The sequence below is a fragment of the Scyliorhinus torazame genome, chromosome 2 (genome assembly GCF_047496885.1).
Source record: "Scyliorhinus torazame isolate Kashiwa2021f chromosome 2, sScyTor2.1, whole genome shotgun sequence".
NCBI classification, from domain to species: Eukaryota; Metazoa; Chordata; class Chondrichthyes; order Carcharhiniformes; family Scyliorhinidae; genus Scyliorhinus; species Scyliorhinus torazame.
This window is the reverse complement of record NC_092708.1, coordinates 217617552-217634707: the sequence shown is the minus strand read 5'-3', so window position 1 is coordinate 217634707 and position 17156 is coordinate 217617552. Positions and strand designations below refer to the sequence as shown.

General features: G+C 41.5%; 1 protein-coding gene across 3 annotated transcripts in view; it reads left to right on the top strand.

The window, feature by feature from the left end:
• The first annotated feature begins 815 nt into the window (after nt 1-815).
• The window catches only part of igf2bp2a (insulin-like growth factor 2 mRNA binding protein 2a), a 321903-nt gene continuing 305562 nt past the window's right edge, over nt 816-17156 (top strand). For 2 of the 3 annotated variants that reach the window (XM_072483891.1, XM_072483884.1), the window contains exons 1-2: nt 817-1106; nt 2537-2597. In XM_072483891.1, the coding sequence (XP_072339992.1) occupies nt 935-1106; nt 2537-2597 (233 nt within the window). In that variant the 5' untranslated portion in view covers nt 817-934. Of the gene's footprint in view, nt 1107-2536; nt 2598-17156 lie in introns of all 3 variants that reach the window. The other variant, XM_072483899.1, reaches the window with a different exon arrangement.

Genomic DNA, 17156 nt, shown 5'->3' with positions numbered 1-17156 from the left:
CATCTGTGGAGAGAAAGAAGCAGAATTCAACTGAAACAGATAATTTGATGATTTATTTATGATTGCTGTATTTGGATCTTGCTATGTGCATTTGGTCGTTTATTACATTACAAAGCAGAACCCAGCATTTTATGTACTCTGTTGGCTGTAAAACACTTTGGGGCGGTGGAAGGCTATTTTATTTGATATTATTTGAGTTTGTGGACGCAAGGCTGAAAGTAAGTATGTAAATGAGGCCGGTTTTCTGATAAGCTTGAGTGACGCCCAGGGCAGGTGGTTATCCGGTGCTGCGCTCTCCCTCTCCCGTTCAAATAACACGCACCAATTCTGTTGAGAAGTCCACATGAAAACCGACTTGAGCCAATGACAGCCCACTCCCTTCATATTCGCGAGCCATGGCGCTGGCCAATCGAGAGCTCTTTTCTCTATGCATTTCCCAGTCACTGCTCCTGTGCCACTTCCTAGTTTAGATGGTTCGGCGTTGAGTTTGGATCAGGAGCTTTGCGGGGGGTAGGGAGGGAGTGATAGATCTCTCCATCAGGCACCCCAAATCCACACACACATCACCTCAGATTTCCATCCCTGGTATCTTCGCAAAACACCACGTGGGCTCCAATTTTTTTTCTCTGATATTTTTAAGTCTGATTTTATTTAGAGGCGGCGCTTAAACCAAAGGAGCGTCGTAGCGACACTTTGAGTCGGACTCGCTAGCTTTTGTCTTTGGTGCTGGAACAGTTTAGTTGTTTGGAGGCAGACTTGTATGTTGTGTTTTTTTTTTAAATCTCGTTTTTTTTTGGGGGGGTGGGAGGGGAAGTGTTGAGCGATTAGCTCTTTTTAAAATTTATATAATATATATTTTTTGTTAATTTTTCGATTGTGTGTGTGTGTGAGAGAGAGAGAGAGCGAGGGAGGGGGTGAGAGAGGGAGTGAGATCATGAATAAGTTGTATATTGGGAATCTGAGCTCGACTGTAACAGCCGCCGATATACACGAACTCTTTGGGGAAAGGAAGCTTTCAATCGGGCAAGTTCTTCTCAAATCCGGCTATGCCTTCGTGGATTGCCCCGACGAGAATGCTGCTATCAAAGTCATCGAGACATTGTCCGGTAGGTAGAAGTTGGGAGTGGGATCCTTCTCTTTAGATTGAGGGGAGCGGGGGCGGGGGTCTTCCTTATTCTCTAGCCTCCCCAAGAGAATGAGGGGGTGGGGTGAGGAAGGAGGTGGAGAGGACAGTCATCCATTGCCATATTGGCTTCATGTTGGGACAGTTGAGTCTGAGCTTTTTTACTTTGAGACTGAGACCTCAAGGTGTGAGAATCACCATTCAGCTCAAAATCTAGCAGCAAAAAACAACTGCTCCATTCAAGAGCAATTTCCTTTTTGGGTTAGCGAGGAGGAGGTTGGTGTTGGGAGTAGGAATGAGATTAAATGCCTACCTCTCTCTCTCTTTCCCCTAACTTAAAAAAAAACAGTGACAGGGCAGAGCCCAGAGCACAGCCCCCATCCCTGTCCCACTCTTATTTTTTTCCTGATTTTTTTGTCTGATTTTATTCATGGACCGCTGGCTCAGCTCAGACCCAGAAAAGCCCGCGCCTATGTTCCCCGAGAAGGTACCCATCATTTTACGAGGTGTCCTGTCTCTAGGGGCTAGGAATCGGGAGCAAAGTGTCTGTAAATAGGTAGCGAGGAGGTAGGGGGGATAGGGCTAGTTAGTTGCATCTGAACTGCGCCAGGCCATAGTATCTACACACACACACACACATTAAACATGCTGGAACCTTCTCAACCATTCAAACACAACTTTCACTTCACACAACCAGTTTTCCCCCCCCCAGCCCCAGGGGGAGGGAAGGATGGAGAGGGGTGTTGGCTGGGTGGGGAAGGAGGGGGAGGGGGATTAGAGAGAGGGAGCCATCTCGCCCCCCCCTCCCCGGGGGCAAAGAGCTCAGGGACTGCGCGCCCCCCTTCCTTTCCTTTCCCAACCCTTAGCTTATTCCTGACTGAAGATGTGAGGCGGCCCTGGCGGGGTAGCTGGTGTGTCTTCACCCCCCCCCCCCCCCCCATTCGCCTGCTGTTTTTAAAAAGCGGGGTGGGTGGTGGTGAGAAGCATGGCGGCTCCGTCCTTCATTTTGTGAATCAAAAAAAATCTCGCTCTCTCTCCTTTGGCGCCGCTTTTTTTTTGTTTTTGTTTTGCGTGTTTTCCTTTAACACGAGTTGCGTTTCTATAAATATTAATAAATGGCCCTTTAACGATTTGATTCCACCCTCTTGCAGGAGGGAAAAAATCCCAAGAAAGGAATATTTATTTAGCTTCTGTTAAAGCCCCGCTTTGCCCATCTCACTGTCCTGCTACAAGTTGAAGAGGAGAGCGCGTGGGGGGCAACTTGTTACAATTGAATTGGCAACATTGAACTGGTTACATGGGGTTCCGGGGATGTGTCAAGTCTCTCAGCCCCTCAATGCTCTCATAATGCCACCCATTTCATCCCTCTCTGTTTTTGTAAAAAAAAATTACATCTGCTTTTCTTTTGCTCAGGCAAAGTGGAACTTCACGGCAAGGTGATCGAAGTCGACTACTCCGTCCCCAAAAAGCAGAGGTGAGCTTTTATAACCATGGTTTAAAAACAAACCCTCGCTGTTTATGTTGTATGTGTTTACCACCCCACTCATGCGAGGGGGACAATTGTGCGGAATATTCCTTCGGACTTTAGATTTATGTTATGTGAGTACTGCCTGGTTTCATGCGAGTTTCCAAATCCACGTTTTGAATGTGCAGAAATAACCTGCAATTAACTGCACTCATGTAAGCATTATTGATGTCAGCATGCAAGAGTGAAATCTTTTATCCATATTTTAAAACCTCTTTGAGTTAACATGTCCATAAAAGTAAGAGAAAGATGAAAACAATTGAAGGAAATTATAATTTGTCATCTCAAAAAAAAACCCCTCTTTGCAATAGTCAATAATCAGTTGGACTTTCATTTTTGGAGAGTTTCCTGTTGTGCAATTTATAAAAACTGTTGTTTGTAAGAGCAGTGATCTGAAGCTAACGTTGTGCCAGGTTAATTTGTCTAGATTTGTTTTCCTCAAGATTGGGTAATTAATATCAAAGTTTATGGATTAAATGTTACATATTTCTGACTGCATGTTAGACAATCCTTCCCAGTTTCCACCAGCCTCCAAAAAACAAATCTCATTTATTTTGCTTTCCTTTCATAGCAATTTCCGTTATCCTACATAATCAGAAATAAGGTGTAAATAATGTGAAGGAACTACTGACACTCTCTTTAAATCAAAACTTTTATCATTTACATATTTTGTGTAGCACATGGTGCTTTGAACTTGATAAGCTTGGTACAAAAGAAAGTTGTTGTCTTCATATTTCTTAGACTAGTCCAAGATCCTAGATGATTATTTGAGGAATTTATGGACAGCTGTATGTAATGCGCACTGTCTTAATTAAGTATAACATTAATATCGAATCCATAAAATGTATCGCAATAATACACCCCAAAAGAGAACTTAAGTGTGTTAATTAGAACAGCAGTGACAAGGGAAGCTGAGATGGAGATCTGTTGGAGGAGGGCATTTATGTGTAGAGAAATGCATTATTACATTATTTGGTAAACAATGTTATCGGAAATGCAATTATCATATTTTGAAAAAGGTATATTGTTTAAAATCCAAATGATTGGTGGTGTAGGCAGCCATGTTTACAGCCTACTCCTGATGAGATGTTTGTTTTTATTTAATGGTGGTGTTCTGAGGGTGTAAGTATGTGTGTGTTTTGTACCATTTATTGTTAAATTGATCCATCAACTATGTATTCAGATTGATACGTGGCAGAATAATTTTTGAAAGTTGAGATCTAGCTTTTGACAGAGGTTAATGCCTTGTGTATATCAGTTTTTTGGGCACATCTGGATTAATTGCCTTTACAGAGACTGCTTTATCTGGAATGTTGCTATTGGTGGAGAAGGGTGAAGAAAGCTTTTTATCATCTGTTGTACCTGTTGAGTCCTATTACTTTTCCTAATTTATCTTTTGCTTTGTTTTTCAATCCATGACACTGCACCACCCTTGTGTATTTCTTAGGAGGTATGGGGGGGGACTCATACAATGTTAATATTTTTACCTGTCGCGGTAGTTAGGTGTAAGGTTCAATAGCTCATTGATTTAAAAAGACCATCAGGCTGTAGGTGCCGGTCATTCCAAATAATGGGTATGAAAGAATGATTTTATTTCAAAGTGCCACGAATATTGGGTTTGAATGTGAATTATTGTCAACCCTGTTCTCCTGCTTATTTTTTGCTATAGTGGGAGTAGAGTACCGCGGAGCACACTGCTGGCAATTCTAAATAATAAAACCTACTTTTTGAGCCGGAGGGATCTTTTTTTCTCTAATTGTAACTGATAAACTTGTTCAGCTGCTGACTTATGGAGACCTTGAAGCATCAGTAATGCCCCCTCCAATGAAAATCGACTCGGACAATTTTTTAAATATGCTTTTAAACAGAATGGTTGACATGAATTGTGGTCATCCGTTCGTAAAGGTCTGTTGTTGCACCAAAACTAAAAATACAACGGTCAGCATTAGACAAATGAAAATGGTGCAGCTAACGCAAAGGGTGGGTTGAATTTTTAGTATACAGAGAGTGTCAATCATTGCCCACTTTGGTAGAGTGCAAGGTGGACTAACTTTATGTTGAAAAATTAAATTAAAAAAAATTAAATGGAAATTCCTTATAAAAAGACACAGGAAGTAATGGAGTATGTAAAGATTCTTTCAAAGATCAAACCTAACTACGCACTTCCAACAGTAATCTCCAAGTAGATCTCAGGTGCACCATTTCTCCTTGTACCTGATTTTCCAATCCATATAGAAAAGCAGGAGTTCATATCACTATGTTGCTCCATTTGAGATCTGAGGGGCTATTTTGGCCACTGTCCATTGGGTGATGGTGGGGACATTGTTGTTGCCGAAATTTAATGTTGCATGTTAGATTTTCCTTTACATGACAGTGGCTGAGAAATAAGTCTTTTGATGGAAAAGGTTTATTGTTGTAAGCAAGGACACTAGGATGGTGTACAAACCTTGGTTGGTTTTATTTTTGAGCATATATTTTGGTAACTAACAAAGCAGCAGTCAAGCAATGCAAGTTTATGTGATTATGGTGATTGATTTGTGGGAAAACAATTTTTAGATTTGGTGTGGACAGTACACCAGGTTTGTTGGTGGAGTCCCTTTTGCAAGAGCAGTTGAAGATAGATTGTCAGATTTGTTTTCCCCTAATTTAAGGATTGAAATTTTATTAATGTACTTGCGCCTTTTTGATAGTTCTCCTTCAATCAGTAAACAGTGAAGTCCCCATTGTTGTGATTTGTGGTGTCACACATTATGGGGTAGGTGTGTGAGAAGGCGTGCAACCAAAATAAAAATCTCATTGGGAAAGGTTTTGCTCTTTTTTTTAAAAACCCCATTTGGGGGAAGAGCAGAAACTGACCAGAACAAACTAATACAGAGGATTGGGATATTGGTATAAAGAACTTGTTTGATCTGAGGTTGAGTCTCTTAAGAGATTGTAATGACTTGTGTCTGTTTGGTTGTGATCACACAGAAGGAAGGTCGAACAAAGCAGGGCCCAGATGTCTTCCTTTGCTGTATTTTGTTAGCTAGTCGAAACGAAAAGATCAAAATTTGTTGTCCAATTATTAAAATAAACGGGTTATAAAATTGTCAAATCCAAGATATAAATTCTGTTCTAGGATACTACAAATTTTTGTTACTTGTTGATTTTATTTCTTCTCCAAGTTGTACTGAAGGCCCAGTTGAGATGTTGGTGGATGGGAAATAAGCTACATCTTTACTCTCAAGTCTCCATTTTCTTGATTTAAATAATCCGATGTCCCAGTTTTTCTTTTAATGTGTAAGAGGCCTGTGTTCAATGTCTGGCATTGCCAGGCAATTTTATGTGGAAGAGGGACAATTTGCAGGGTTACGGGGAAGAGCAGGAGAGTGGGAATAATTGGATAAATTGTTTCACAGAGCTGGAACAGTTACATGGGCTGAATGGCCTTCTTCTGAGTTATATAATTGAGTGCAGAGCCCAGCCCATGGTAGTTCTGCTAATGGCTCCTTAACCAGCTCCAAAAAGAAAGTTACTTGTTATTTTAAAAAAACCTGAAACTATTCTCAACTAAACAAAGTAAATTAGTTTTAGAGTTTTGAGGGTGGCGCGGTGGTTAGCACTGCTGCACCACGGTGCCGAGGACCCTGGTTCGATTCTGGCCCTGGGTCACTGTCCATGTGGAGTTTGCACATTCTCCCTGTGTTTGCGTGGGTTTCGCCCCACATCCCAAAGATGTGCAGAGTAGGTGGATTGGCCACACTAAATTGCCCCTTAATGGGGAAAAAAATAATTGGGTACTCTAAATTTATTTTTAAAAAGTTGTTTTAATTTTAGACTTTTGTGTGGCCCATTTTAAGGGAGGGTTATTGTTAAATCTTGGTATCATAGTTAGGAGTAATGAAAAATGCCCAGTCATACAAATTTAGACTTTGTCCTCTCGTTCTGTATCTGGAGAAACTGTTTGGAGTTATATAACATTTGGGAACAGCACTGGATTGCTACAGATCTGTTGGAGTAATTAAAGGTATCACGCAAGGATGGTGTTGGGATCTCGGTGTATTGTCTTTACTATGATTTGTTCTATAGTGTGCTGGTATCAGTAGACTAATAAACAGTCATACAGAATTCTGAAATCTGTGACTTGTAGAAAATCAACACATTGCCATTTCATTAGAAATGGCAATGTCACATTAGAAATTCCCGGACTGTAACATTCAGAAGTGTTCAGCCTGACACGAGAGTGGGACAAATTTTGAAGAACCCTGTATTCAGTGTGCATTTGATTCTATTCCAGGGCCTGCACAACCTGAATCTAAAGCTAAATCCCCATCTCCTGCACGCTTGCCAGTTAAATGACCCATTGAGGACCCAAGCTAATGATTCAGCCTGCCCTGCAGTCTGAGCAAACACTCCAGTGCTCCCAAATGGCTGGCAAATTTTCTTCCCCCACCCAGTTTCTTAAAATTAATTTACTATTCATTCTCACCCCTCCCTTAAAATAAATCTTAAATTAAGAATGTTGGGAGTTGTTAGATCAGTGTTAAATAACAACAAAAATAACATCCTGCATAAGAGGAAAGAAATATTGAGACGATCTTATATAGGGATATCTTTTGTCTCTAAGATTGGATGTATTAAATTTTTCGTGAGATTATTAAGCATTTATCAGTTGTAGACTACATTAGGCACAAGAGAAAATTATTTTCTAGATTGTAAACATTTAGTTACAGCTTGCCTTTTAAGTGGGTAAATTATTTGCTATTGACTGTCAGCAGCTCAGAGTAAACAATCAGATTTATGCAGGAGGATGAAGTCTTTGACTCATATTTTCTGCAGTCTAGACAGTTCTGTGACTTGTGTTGAGTGAGTGGATTTGTAGCATATGTGAATGTGTCTGTCTCCTAAGTACCAAAAAAAGTTTTTGACTGAGCCAGTAACTCAGTAACAGTGGTTCTCCCCGTGGTTGACATTGTGATAGTGCTACTGCACAATCATGTGCACGCTCTAAACAGCCATGGAAAATTGTTTTCTGAAACTCGAGGTGCAAACCTTTTTAATATTTGTATTGACACAAAGTGCCCCGATGGTGCAGAGCACTGCTGTTCTATCTCGTCTGGCTGTGACTGAAAGATCAGTAGAAAATGAACTCTATCCCAAGAGGAATTTGTTGCTTCACAAACGACTGGGGTTTACCTGAAGGGAATGCAATGATCAGAGGCAGGAAGTGAATTTCAGGTTGATTTCGAATCGTTGGGCGATGTTTGGATGCTGCGTTGGCTACATTGGGTTGTAGCGGTTGTTCTGTTGTAACGGACAGTGAGGGTGAAGTGTGTTCCCTAGACCTGTGTTTTTTGAATCATGTTTAATCAAAGCAGAAAATTCAGGAAATACGCAGAATAGGGAAACGGCAGGTTAATGTTTCCAGTAAAGAATATGCATTTGAGTTCTGTAGAAAGCACATGTCTCCTCTCTCTCACCTGCTATGTGTTTAGAAAGCCAACAATTTGTATTTCAGACTTTCAGCATTTGCTTTTTAAAAATACTTTTTATCTCCCAAATTCTCCCAATTTTTGTTAATTCTATTTTGATGCGCGTGTGTCAAGTTCATAGTTTGTCTCAAGGAGGTATCCATTCACAACTTTGAGTGCTTATTTGTAAGCACAAACAACAGATCTTTTGCTCCTTTAAACTACCCCACCCAAAACGCAAAATGTAAATAGATCTAAATTCATTAATATGGATGTAAATATTAAAAAGCTGTACATATCATGTAAAACTTAGATGGGGTTTTCATGCTTTTTGTCAGTGTCTCACCTGTACGGATTCTGGTGAGTTCAGGAGTCTTGTGTGCGGTGTGCCAAGTGTTTGTTGAATTCATCTTAGTGGAAATTGAATGTGAATTGATGTCGATTCCTAAATGTGAGTAACATAGGTCCCTGATTTGGCATCATTTAATCAGTAGTTCAGCTGGTGAAAGTCATTAAATTTTGCAGATTAAATCCTTCCAAAATTTCAGCAAGCGATTTTCGACATGTGCTGCACTTGGGTCATTTTTCGATTTCTTTTGTGATCTTAAATTGTTGCTTGTTTCCTGGTTCACAAATTTTGTTTTGAAGATTCTTGAGTGAGCTCTAAATTGAGGCAAGGTGGAACAAACTCGTTTAATTTGTTGAATTTAAAAGTCTTTCTCTAGTCCTTCAAATAAAATTGAGGAAAAAGTGAGTGATTTTATAAAAATACCCCCCCCCCCCCTCAAATGTTTGTTTGGTTAAAACTATTATGGTTAAAAGTATTAAAGTAACTCGAGTATCAGTATTGAAACCAGGAAACCATTCCTACTTAGTTAAATGGAGAAAGCTTAATGTGTCAGAATGGATTTTGTAACAAATTGTCTGCAATTCTCCAAACAATTCACTTATAAAATGAACAGTTTAATTGATGTTTTTGTTCTCCAAACAATTCACTTGTAAAACAAATAGTTTGTTTGAGAACAACGTACTGAGAAGTTACAAGTATTTGGATACAGAAAGTGAGAAAATAGATGTTAATTTAGATTTTTTTTTTAAACGAGAGGAATGAGTGACGTTCGTCAACATTTTTCATCATTTCTTAATTTAATTTCAGGGGCAATGCTTTATTATATTTTTTCTGTTTTTAATTTGGATGAAAAGTAAGGCTTAATTTAAATTTGCTGTTACAGTGCTACCCATGTACAGAGAAACTAAACATTTTAATTGAAAATGACATGGATATCTTCCATTCTTTCAGACGGAGGTTTTTTTGTGAAATCTCTTGTTTATGCAATTTTTACAAACGAATTTCACCAAAATATGTCTCTCTTTGAGAGGGGAGGGTATAATGGGAGTGTGCACAATATAAAACTCCAAGATCAGAAAGTTATGTGACGTCACTGGTTAACTGAAAGCTTATTTCTATTTTCTAAGATTCGTTGGTTTTGTTAGCACTGGCTATTGAATTGCCATCTTTCAAAACAACAAAATCCAGCAGAATGCCTACATAAAAACAGTTGGTGCACTTCGCAGTGACGAGTTACGTGCTGAGACTTAATGGGAATTGAAAAATGTGAGAATATCAGTTCAGTTAGTTTATGCTATCCGTTTGTGGAGAAGGCTTGGTTAGCATGTTCAGTATTCGGAAATTAGGCAGTGGGATCAAATGTAAGGCTTTTATAAGATTAAAATTATGTTGTGAGGGGGGGGGGGGGGAGGCGCGGAGAGGAGAGGAGAGGAGCATCAGAAATGGGGGCAGGCCATACTTTCAAACGGGTTACAGGTGACTGAAAGCATTGGTGGAGGGAGGGATTTCACCAGCGATGTGAATGCAGAATGTGATCAGAAAGATTTCAGTAACGTGGAACAGTGAGTATATGGAATTTTTTTACAATTGAACTGAGGAATAGCCAACTGTTTAAAGCTAGGTTCTCTACGAGCAAACTTGGACTCTATCTTGAAAGAGAATTTGGAGCTGTATAAGATGAGGGTGCAGCACTGATGGATATAAGGCTGAGGCTGTATAACATCAGGTCTTTAAAGATCACACTGTATAACACTGGGGTACATTACTGGTGTGTACAGGTCAGCCACTATAATACTGGGGTAGAGTACTGGTTGGTGCAGGTCTATCACTAGAACTCTGGAGTACAGTACAATTGCTTACAGGTCTGCCACTGTATAAAACTGGGGTACAGTACTGGTGGGTACACGTCTGTCCCTGTATGACACTGGGGTACAGTACTGGTGGGTACACGTCTGTCCCTGTATGACACTGGGGTACAGTGCTGGTGGGTATAGGTCTGTCCCTGTATAACACTGGGGTACAGTACTGGTGGGTACTGACTGTCACTGTATAACACAGGAGTACAGTACTGGTGGGTACATGTCTGTCCCTGTATCACACTGGGGTACAGTACTGGTGGGTACACGTCTGTCATTGTGTAGCACTGGGGTACAGTACTGGTGGGTACAGGTCTGTCATTGTATAGCACTGGGGTACAGTACTGGTGGGTACATGTCTGTCATTGTGTAGCACTGGGGTTCAGTACTGGTGGGTACATGTCTGTCATTGTATAGCACTGGGGTACTGTACTGGTGGGTACATGTCTGTCATTGTGTAGCACTGGGGTTCAGTACTGGTGGGTACATGTCTGTCATTGTGTAGCACTGGGGTTCAGTACTGGTGGGTACATGTCTGTCATTGTATAGCACTGGGGTTCAGTACTAGTGGGTACATGTCTGTCATTGTATAGCACTGGGGTTCAGTACTGGTGGGTACAGGCTGTCATTGTATAACACTGGGGTACAGGAAGTATTGGAAGAGAATCAATTTTATTGATTTTTCTCCAAACACATTGATTTATATGTCTTGAATAAACTTGGGTTGCTGAAAGATTTGTGTTTTTCTTGGAGTTTCTCAAGGAACCGTTGAAGCTGTTTCTCTTGATGAGATAATTTGATAGTCTGCAGGGGTTATATCATTGAGAATAAAGTGACGTGAACCTGAGCTCATCTTTGAGCCATTTCTATATCCATCTCATAAAGTCCTGTTCACCCCTCGCCTCTGTGCTTGCTGACTTATATAAACCCCTGGTCTGACAAATTCTCAGCCTTCTTTTCATATCCCTCCCTCGCTCTATATTTCCCCCTTGATTTTCCAACCTCCTCCAATTTTGGCTTCCTGCGCAACCCTGATGTCAGTTGCTTCACCGTCGAAGGCCTAGACCGTAAGCTCTGGAGTTGCCTCCCTTTGTCCCTCCAGCTCTCCACTCCTCCTCCTTTAAGACATTTCTTGAAATTTACCTCTTTGACCAAATTTTTGATCACGTCCTAATATCTGCTGTTGTGCCTTGGTGTCAGTTGTATTTGATAGCTCACGTCTGAAGTGTTTGGGGATGTATTTCTATATTCGGGGCATTTTAAAAATGAAAGTTGTTGACAATTTGTTGAGTTGGGGGTATTTAGCCCCTGAGTGTTGGTGGTGCCTTTCAGAATTTGCTTTGTGTGGTTCTGGTTTTAACTTCTTTCTGAAGGTTTCGGGTCTGAGCTCTTGTGGTTCAGAGCAGTGCATTTCCACCGTCATCGTTCCCAGGTGTTGGAACCACATTCGGTTTGTGCTGTGAATGTTCACTGGGACATGTGTGTTGCTGTCAGATTACTTATTTGAGATCAAACTTTGTTGATTTTTGCCCTGTACAGAACTGTGTGCGTGCAGATCAGCAACGGAAAAACTTGTAGTGAAGTGCGGCAATCTGGTGGGTCATTGGCAATGGATTAGGTTCTGCATCCCCTGTCTGTCAGTGTCCTGGCCGTTTTTGAACAAAGTGGATTTGTCACCATCCATAGTTTATTTTGGGAGCTTAGCGTGTAGTGATAGAGTGGAAGGAGGGTTTGCTGAGCCTCGAGCGTGTAGTGATAGAGTGGAAGGAGGGTTTGCTGAGCCTCAATGATGTGTCAGGAACCAAGAAACTCTCAATGGGTTTGAACAGTTTAGGACTGTAGAAACCTGATTCGTCCTTTCAGCTCCTTGAGCCTTCTTCCCAACTTGTATCCCAACTCTTTTATCTACTTTTATCTCAGCCTTGAAAGTTCCAATTGTCCTATTATTCCTGTGGGGCGAGAGTTCTAGATTTACACATTTTCTGCAAGAGTTTTCTACGTTATGCCATCAATCACCCTTCAACATGTATTAAAAAATTTTTTTTTGAGTGTCCAATTCATTTTTCCAATTATGGGGCAATTTAGCGTGGCTAATCCACCTACCCTGCACATCTTTGGGTTGTGGGGGCAAAACCCATGCAACACGGGGAGAATGTGCAAACTCCACACGGACAGTGACCCAGAGCCGGAATCGAACCTGGGACCGCGGCGCCATGAGGCGGCAGTGCTATCCACTGCGCCACCGTGCTGCCTTTTCAACATGTACTTGGGGGACTGTAAAGTTCTATGGGATTTTCTTCAGATGTGAAAGGCACTGTGTAAATAGCCCCTTTCTGATTTTTATATCATATCACCCTTTTCTGGTTTCCCCATCACGAGGGAAATAGTTTACTCTATCTACCCAATCAAACTCTTGAACATTTTAACTGATGAAAAGTTATATTGAAAGCAACATGCAAGGTGCTTCACAGCAGAATTACAAAAAGCCACGTAAGATCGTATTCGATGAGATAACCAAAAGCTTGGCCAAAGAGTTTGGTTTTAAGGAAGTATTTGAAGAAACGCCTCTGTCTTATCACCCCTCAGCTTCCTAAACTCTAAGGAATACAAGCCAAGATTGTAATGACTTGTACCAAGATCCATGCAGATGTTTTATTTACCACCGGCATAGTCAGTCCTTCTAGACAGTGAATAGTGAGTTCTTTTGAGAATAATTCACGTGTGTCCTGGAATCAGCTCGGTCTCTGGCTGAAGTGGGGGAACACAAACGCAAACCTAGATCTTAGATCTTAAAAAAAAGTATATAACAAATTGAAGCTCTTGCCGTCAAACAAGATGACAAAACATTGCGCAGGAGAAGGAAGAACGCTGTTGGGGACAACCGGGTTGGAGATAAGACGCTGCCAATGACATGGTGGGGGGGGTGGTGGATTTGATGATAAGAATTATAGTAGGAGAACTGACAGTGCATGAATATCAGCCTTCTAGATCCCAGCATGAACTGTATGGTTCTGGCGATGAAAGTTGTGGCAACTAATTGGTGGCAGTCAGACTGGGCACCAGCTCATTTTAGACCGGGAAAGACCATTTCCTGACTTGGGCCATGGGAAGCCAGCCAATCTCCTCCGCACTCTGGATGCACCGTGAGGTGTGTACCACTTACACAGGTACTCTATAATCTGAACAATCTCAGCCAATCTGACCGTACCTGTGGAGAGAGAAGTGAGCTAATGTTTCGAATCTGGATGACTCTTTGTCAAAGCAAGTTGAACATCACCCAGACTCAAAATGTTAGTTCCCCCTCTCTACCGATGCAGTTAGACCTGCTGAGATTGTCCAATATTTTCTGCTTCTGTTTCCGGCATTCGCAGTAATTTGCTTTTATACTCTATAACCTGAGCACTTTGTTTTGAAATGCTGATGTTTGTTCTAGGAATGCTATCTGTGTTGATTCCTTGAGTCCTAGTGCAGTTTTTAAACTAATTGGAACTTGGTGATTGCAATTCCTTTGTTTACCGAATCAGAGAATTGTTACAGCGCCAAAAGAGGCCACTCAGCCATCTCCCGGTTCTCTGAATGAGCAACTTGCATAGTACAGTATAAGGTGTTCCCTGCTATCTCTGTTATGTACTACAATCCCTGAAAAACCTGACCCCCACTGCAGCAGTGTATACTATCTACAAAATACACTGCAGCAACTCCCCAAGGCTCCTTCAACAGTATCTCCAAAACCCGGGACCTGTACCACCTAGACGGACAAGGCATGGGATCACCACCACCTCCAAGTCACTGACCATTTTGACTTTGAACTATATCGCGTTCCATTACTATCACGGGATCAAAATCCTGGAAAACACGTCCTCACACCATGGTGGGTGTACCTACCCAAATGGGCTGCAGCAGTTCAAGAAAGTGTCTCACCACCATTTCTTCCCAAACCATTGGCAGTCATGCCTTCAGTTGCTGGAGTCTTGAGCTGTGAAATATCCTCCCTAAGCCCCTCTGTCTTTCCAGCTAATTCCCCTTTTAAGATGTGTCTTAAAACCTTTCCCTTTCATCTGCCCTAACATCTCTATGTGGCTTGATGTTAAATTTCCTTGTGAAGCACGTTTGGAATGTTTTACCGTATAAAGTTGCTATGAATATGCAAGTTGTTGTTGAATGCGCAATCTATTTCTCTGTTCAAATTATACGAAGGATCATGTGGAGAGCTAGTGAAATAGGACATTCACAATTTGCCTAGAAATCTTTGCTCAAATCCAAATGATGTATCAAGGTTCAAGTGGTAAGACCCCCCCAGATTGACGAAGAGCGGGATGAATGGGTGTTACTTGTGATGTTGTGACATCAAACTTGGGTCTTGAAAATTCCCAAGATAGATGGTAGGAGAAAGGGAAGACTGAGGGATGGGTTCCAGATCCTGGAACAGAGTTAAAGTTGGAGTCTTAATGTCAGCACGGTGGTGGATTTAGAGAATGTGCAGGATGAGAGTTTGGAGATTGGGAGGAACAAGAGAGAATTGACCATCTGAATGATGGAAGAGAGAAAGTTGTCCTGGCTGTTTGCAATGACGCTTGCTGCTGACTTTGAAGAAAGCTGCCCACCAAGATCTCATGATTTCTCTGGGCATGGCTTCCCTATGCCTGTTGGCAGTTTAAACCTCGTCATGTCAAGGGAATCTCCAGGCATGCAACAGCAGTGATTTTGTTGAGCATGGTAAGCAGCCAGTCACATTGAGGTATTGTCACAGACAGCAAACTAAGAAGTCAAAAGCACTGAATGCTTTCAATTCAGTTTTTCAGATAATGCAATAAATTATGATTGTACGAAGATTGAGCTAAAATGAAGAAAGTTTAAAGAAAATATTGCAGAAATTTAACATTGCACAAAAATAAAATTAGCTTAAAAGCAAAATACTGCGGATGCTGGAAATCTGAAATAAAAAAAGTGCTGGAGGCACTCAGCAGGTCTGGCAGCATCTGTGGCGAGAGAAGCAGTTATTTGATTGAATACTAACTGTTTCTCTCTCCACACATGCTTCCAGACCTCCTGACTACTTCCAGCACTTTGTTTTTATCATTATAAAATTAACTTGACAGGGCCACTGAGGGTGTTTAGCAGTGATTATGAACTTTGTTTGGTGTTTAAAAAATCCTGTTACACCTCATTCAACAAGGTAATTTTCCCAAAGGCTTTTAGCGAGGGACTGAAAGTGCAAGTTCTCCTCGGCTTTCCCATTGATTGCAGTGTGGGGCTCGCCTCAGCAGTGTACCCTCTGGAGAAGTGTCGAAACCGAGACCAACTTCTGGATTTCCGCATGCAGTCTCCTGAAATTGCTGTCCGTCCCAGTTGGAGTAATGTTGAGGGCTGATGGTTTCACTGTCTTTTTCCCACAGCATAATGTGGTTGTTAGTTGTAAAACCAAGACCGTTTCTGTGCAGCAAGGAGGGATAAAGTTTGGTAACCTCTTCTGCCATCTGTATTTTTATATTATTAACTTGTCCATATTTTAGAATCATAGAATTGTCACAGTACAGGAGGCCATTCAGCCCGTTGTGTCAATACTGGCTCTCTGAAGGAACGCACCACCTAGAGCCACTGCTTTCTCCCTGTAACCCTGCACATTCTTCCTTTTTCAGATAATCCAATGTCCTCTTGAATGCCTCATCGCATGTTTCCACAACTCTCTCAGGCAGATTGTTCCAGATCTTGATCACACAATCTGTAAAAATGATTTTCTCCATCTTGTCACTGTTCCTTTTGCTAATCACCGTAAATTGGTGTCCTTTGCTTCTTGATCCTTCCACCAATGGGAACAGGCTCTCTTTAACTGCTCTGTCTGGGTCCCTAATTTTGAATACCTTCATTAAATCTCCTCTCAACTTTCTCTTCTCCGAGAACAGCAGCCCCAAGTTCGTCATCAACCTCGGCACCAATCTTGTGAATCTTTCCTGTACTCTCTCATGCCTTCGCACGTTTCCTCCATTGTGGCACCCAGAACTGGACGCCAGACTCCAGTTGAGGCCAAATGAATGTTCTGTAAAAGTTTGACATGACTTCCTTGCTTTTGTGTCAATATGCCTTATTGACCACTTTCTCAACCAGCCATGCCACGTTCAATAAATTAAGCACAAACACCTGCAGATCTCGCTGTTCCTGAACTTTAGAATTGTATCTTATTTTATATTGTATAATGTGAATAAGTGTGGAGTTATCCAGTGTGGTAGGAAAAACTGAAAGGTAGCGTATTTCTTAAATGATGAGAGGTTGGAAAGTGTTGATGTCCAAAGAGACCTGGTTGGCCTTGTTCAAGTTGCTAAAAGCCAGCATGTGGGTGCAGCATGCAATTAGGAAGGAAATTGTATGTTGGCCTCCATTGCAAGGGATTTGAGTACAGGAGTAAATGATACTAATCTTTATTAGTGTCACAAGTAGGTTTACATTAACACTGCAATGAAGTCACTGTGAAAAGCCCCTAGTTGCCACACTCCGGCGCCTGTTCGGGCACACTGAGGGAGAATTCAGAATAGCCAATTTGTCTAATAAGCAAGTCTTTAGGGATTGTGGGAGGAAACCAGAGCGCCCGGAGGAAACCCACGCAGACACTGGGAGAACGTGTAGACTAAGCACAGACTGACCCAAGCCAGGAATCAAACCCGGGTCCCTGGTGCTGTGAAATAACAGTGCTAATCACTTGTGCTACCGCAGCTAGAATATTGTGTGCAGTTTTGGTCACGTTTTTTGATTTTATTTTGTAAATTTAAAGTACCCAATTATTTTTTTTCCAATTAAGGGGCAATTTAGCATGGCCAATCCACCTACCCACGGGGGGAGTGCGCAAACTCCACATGGA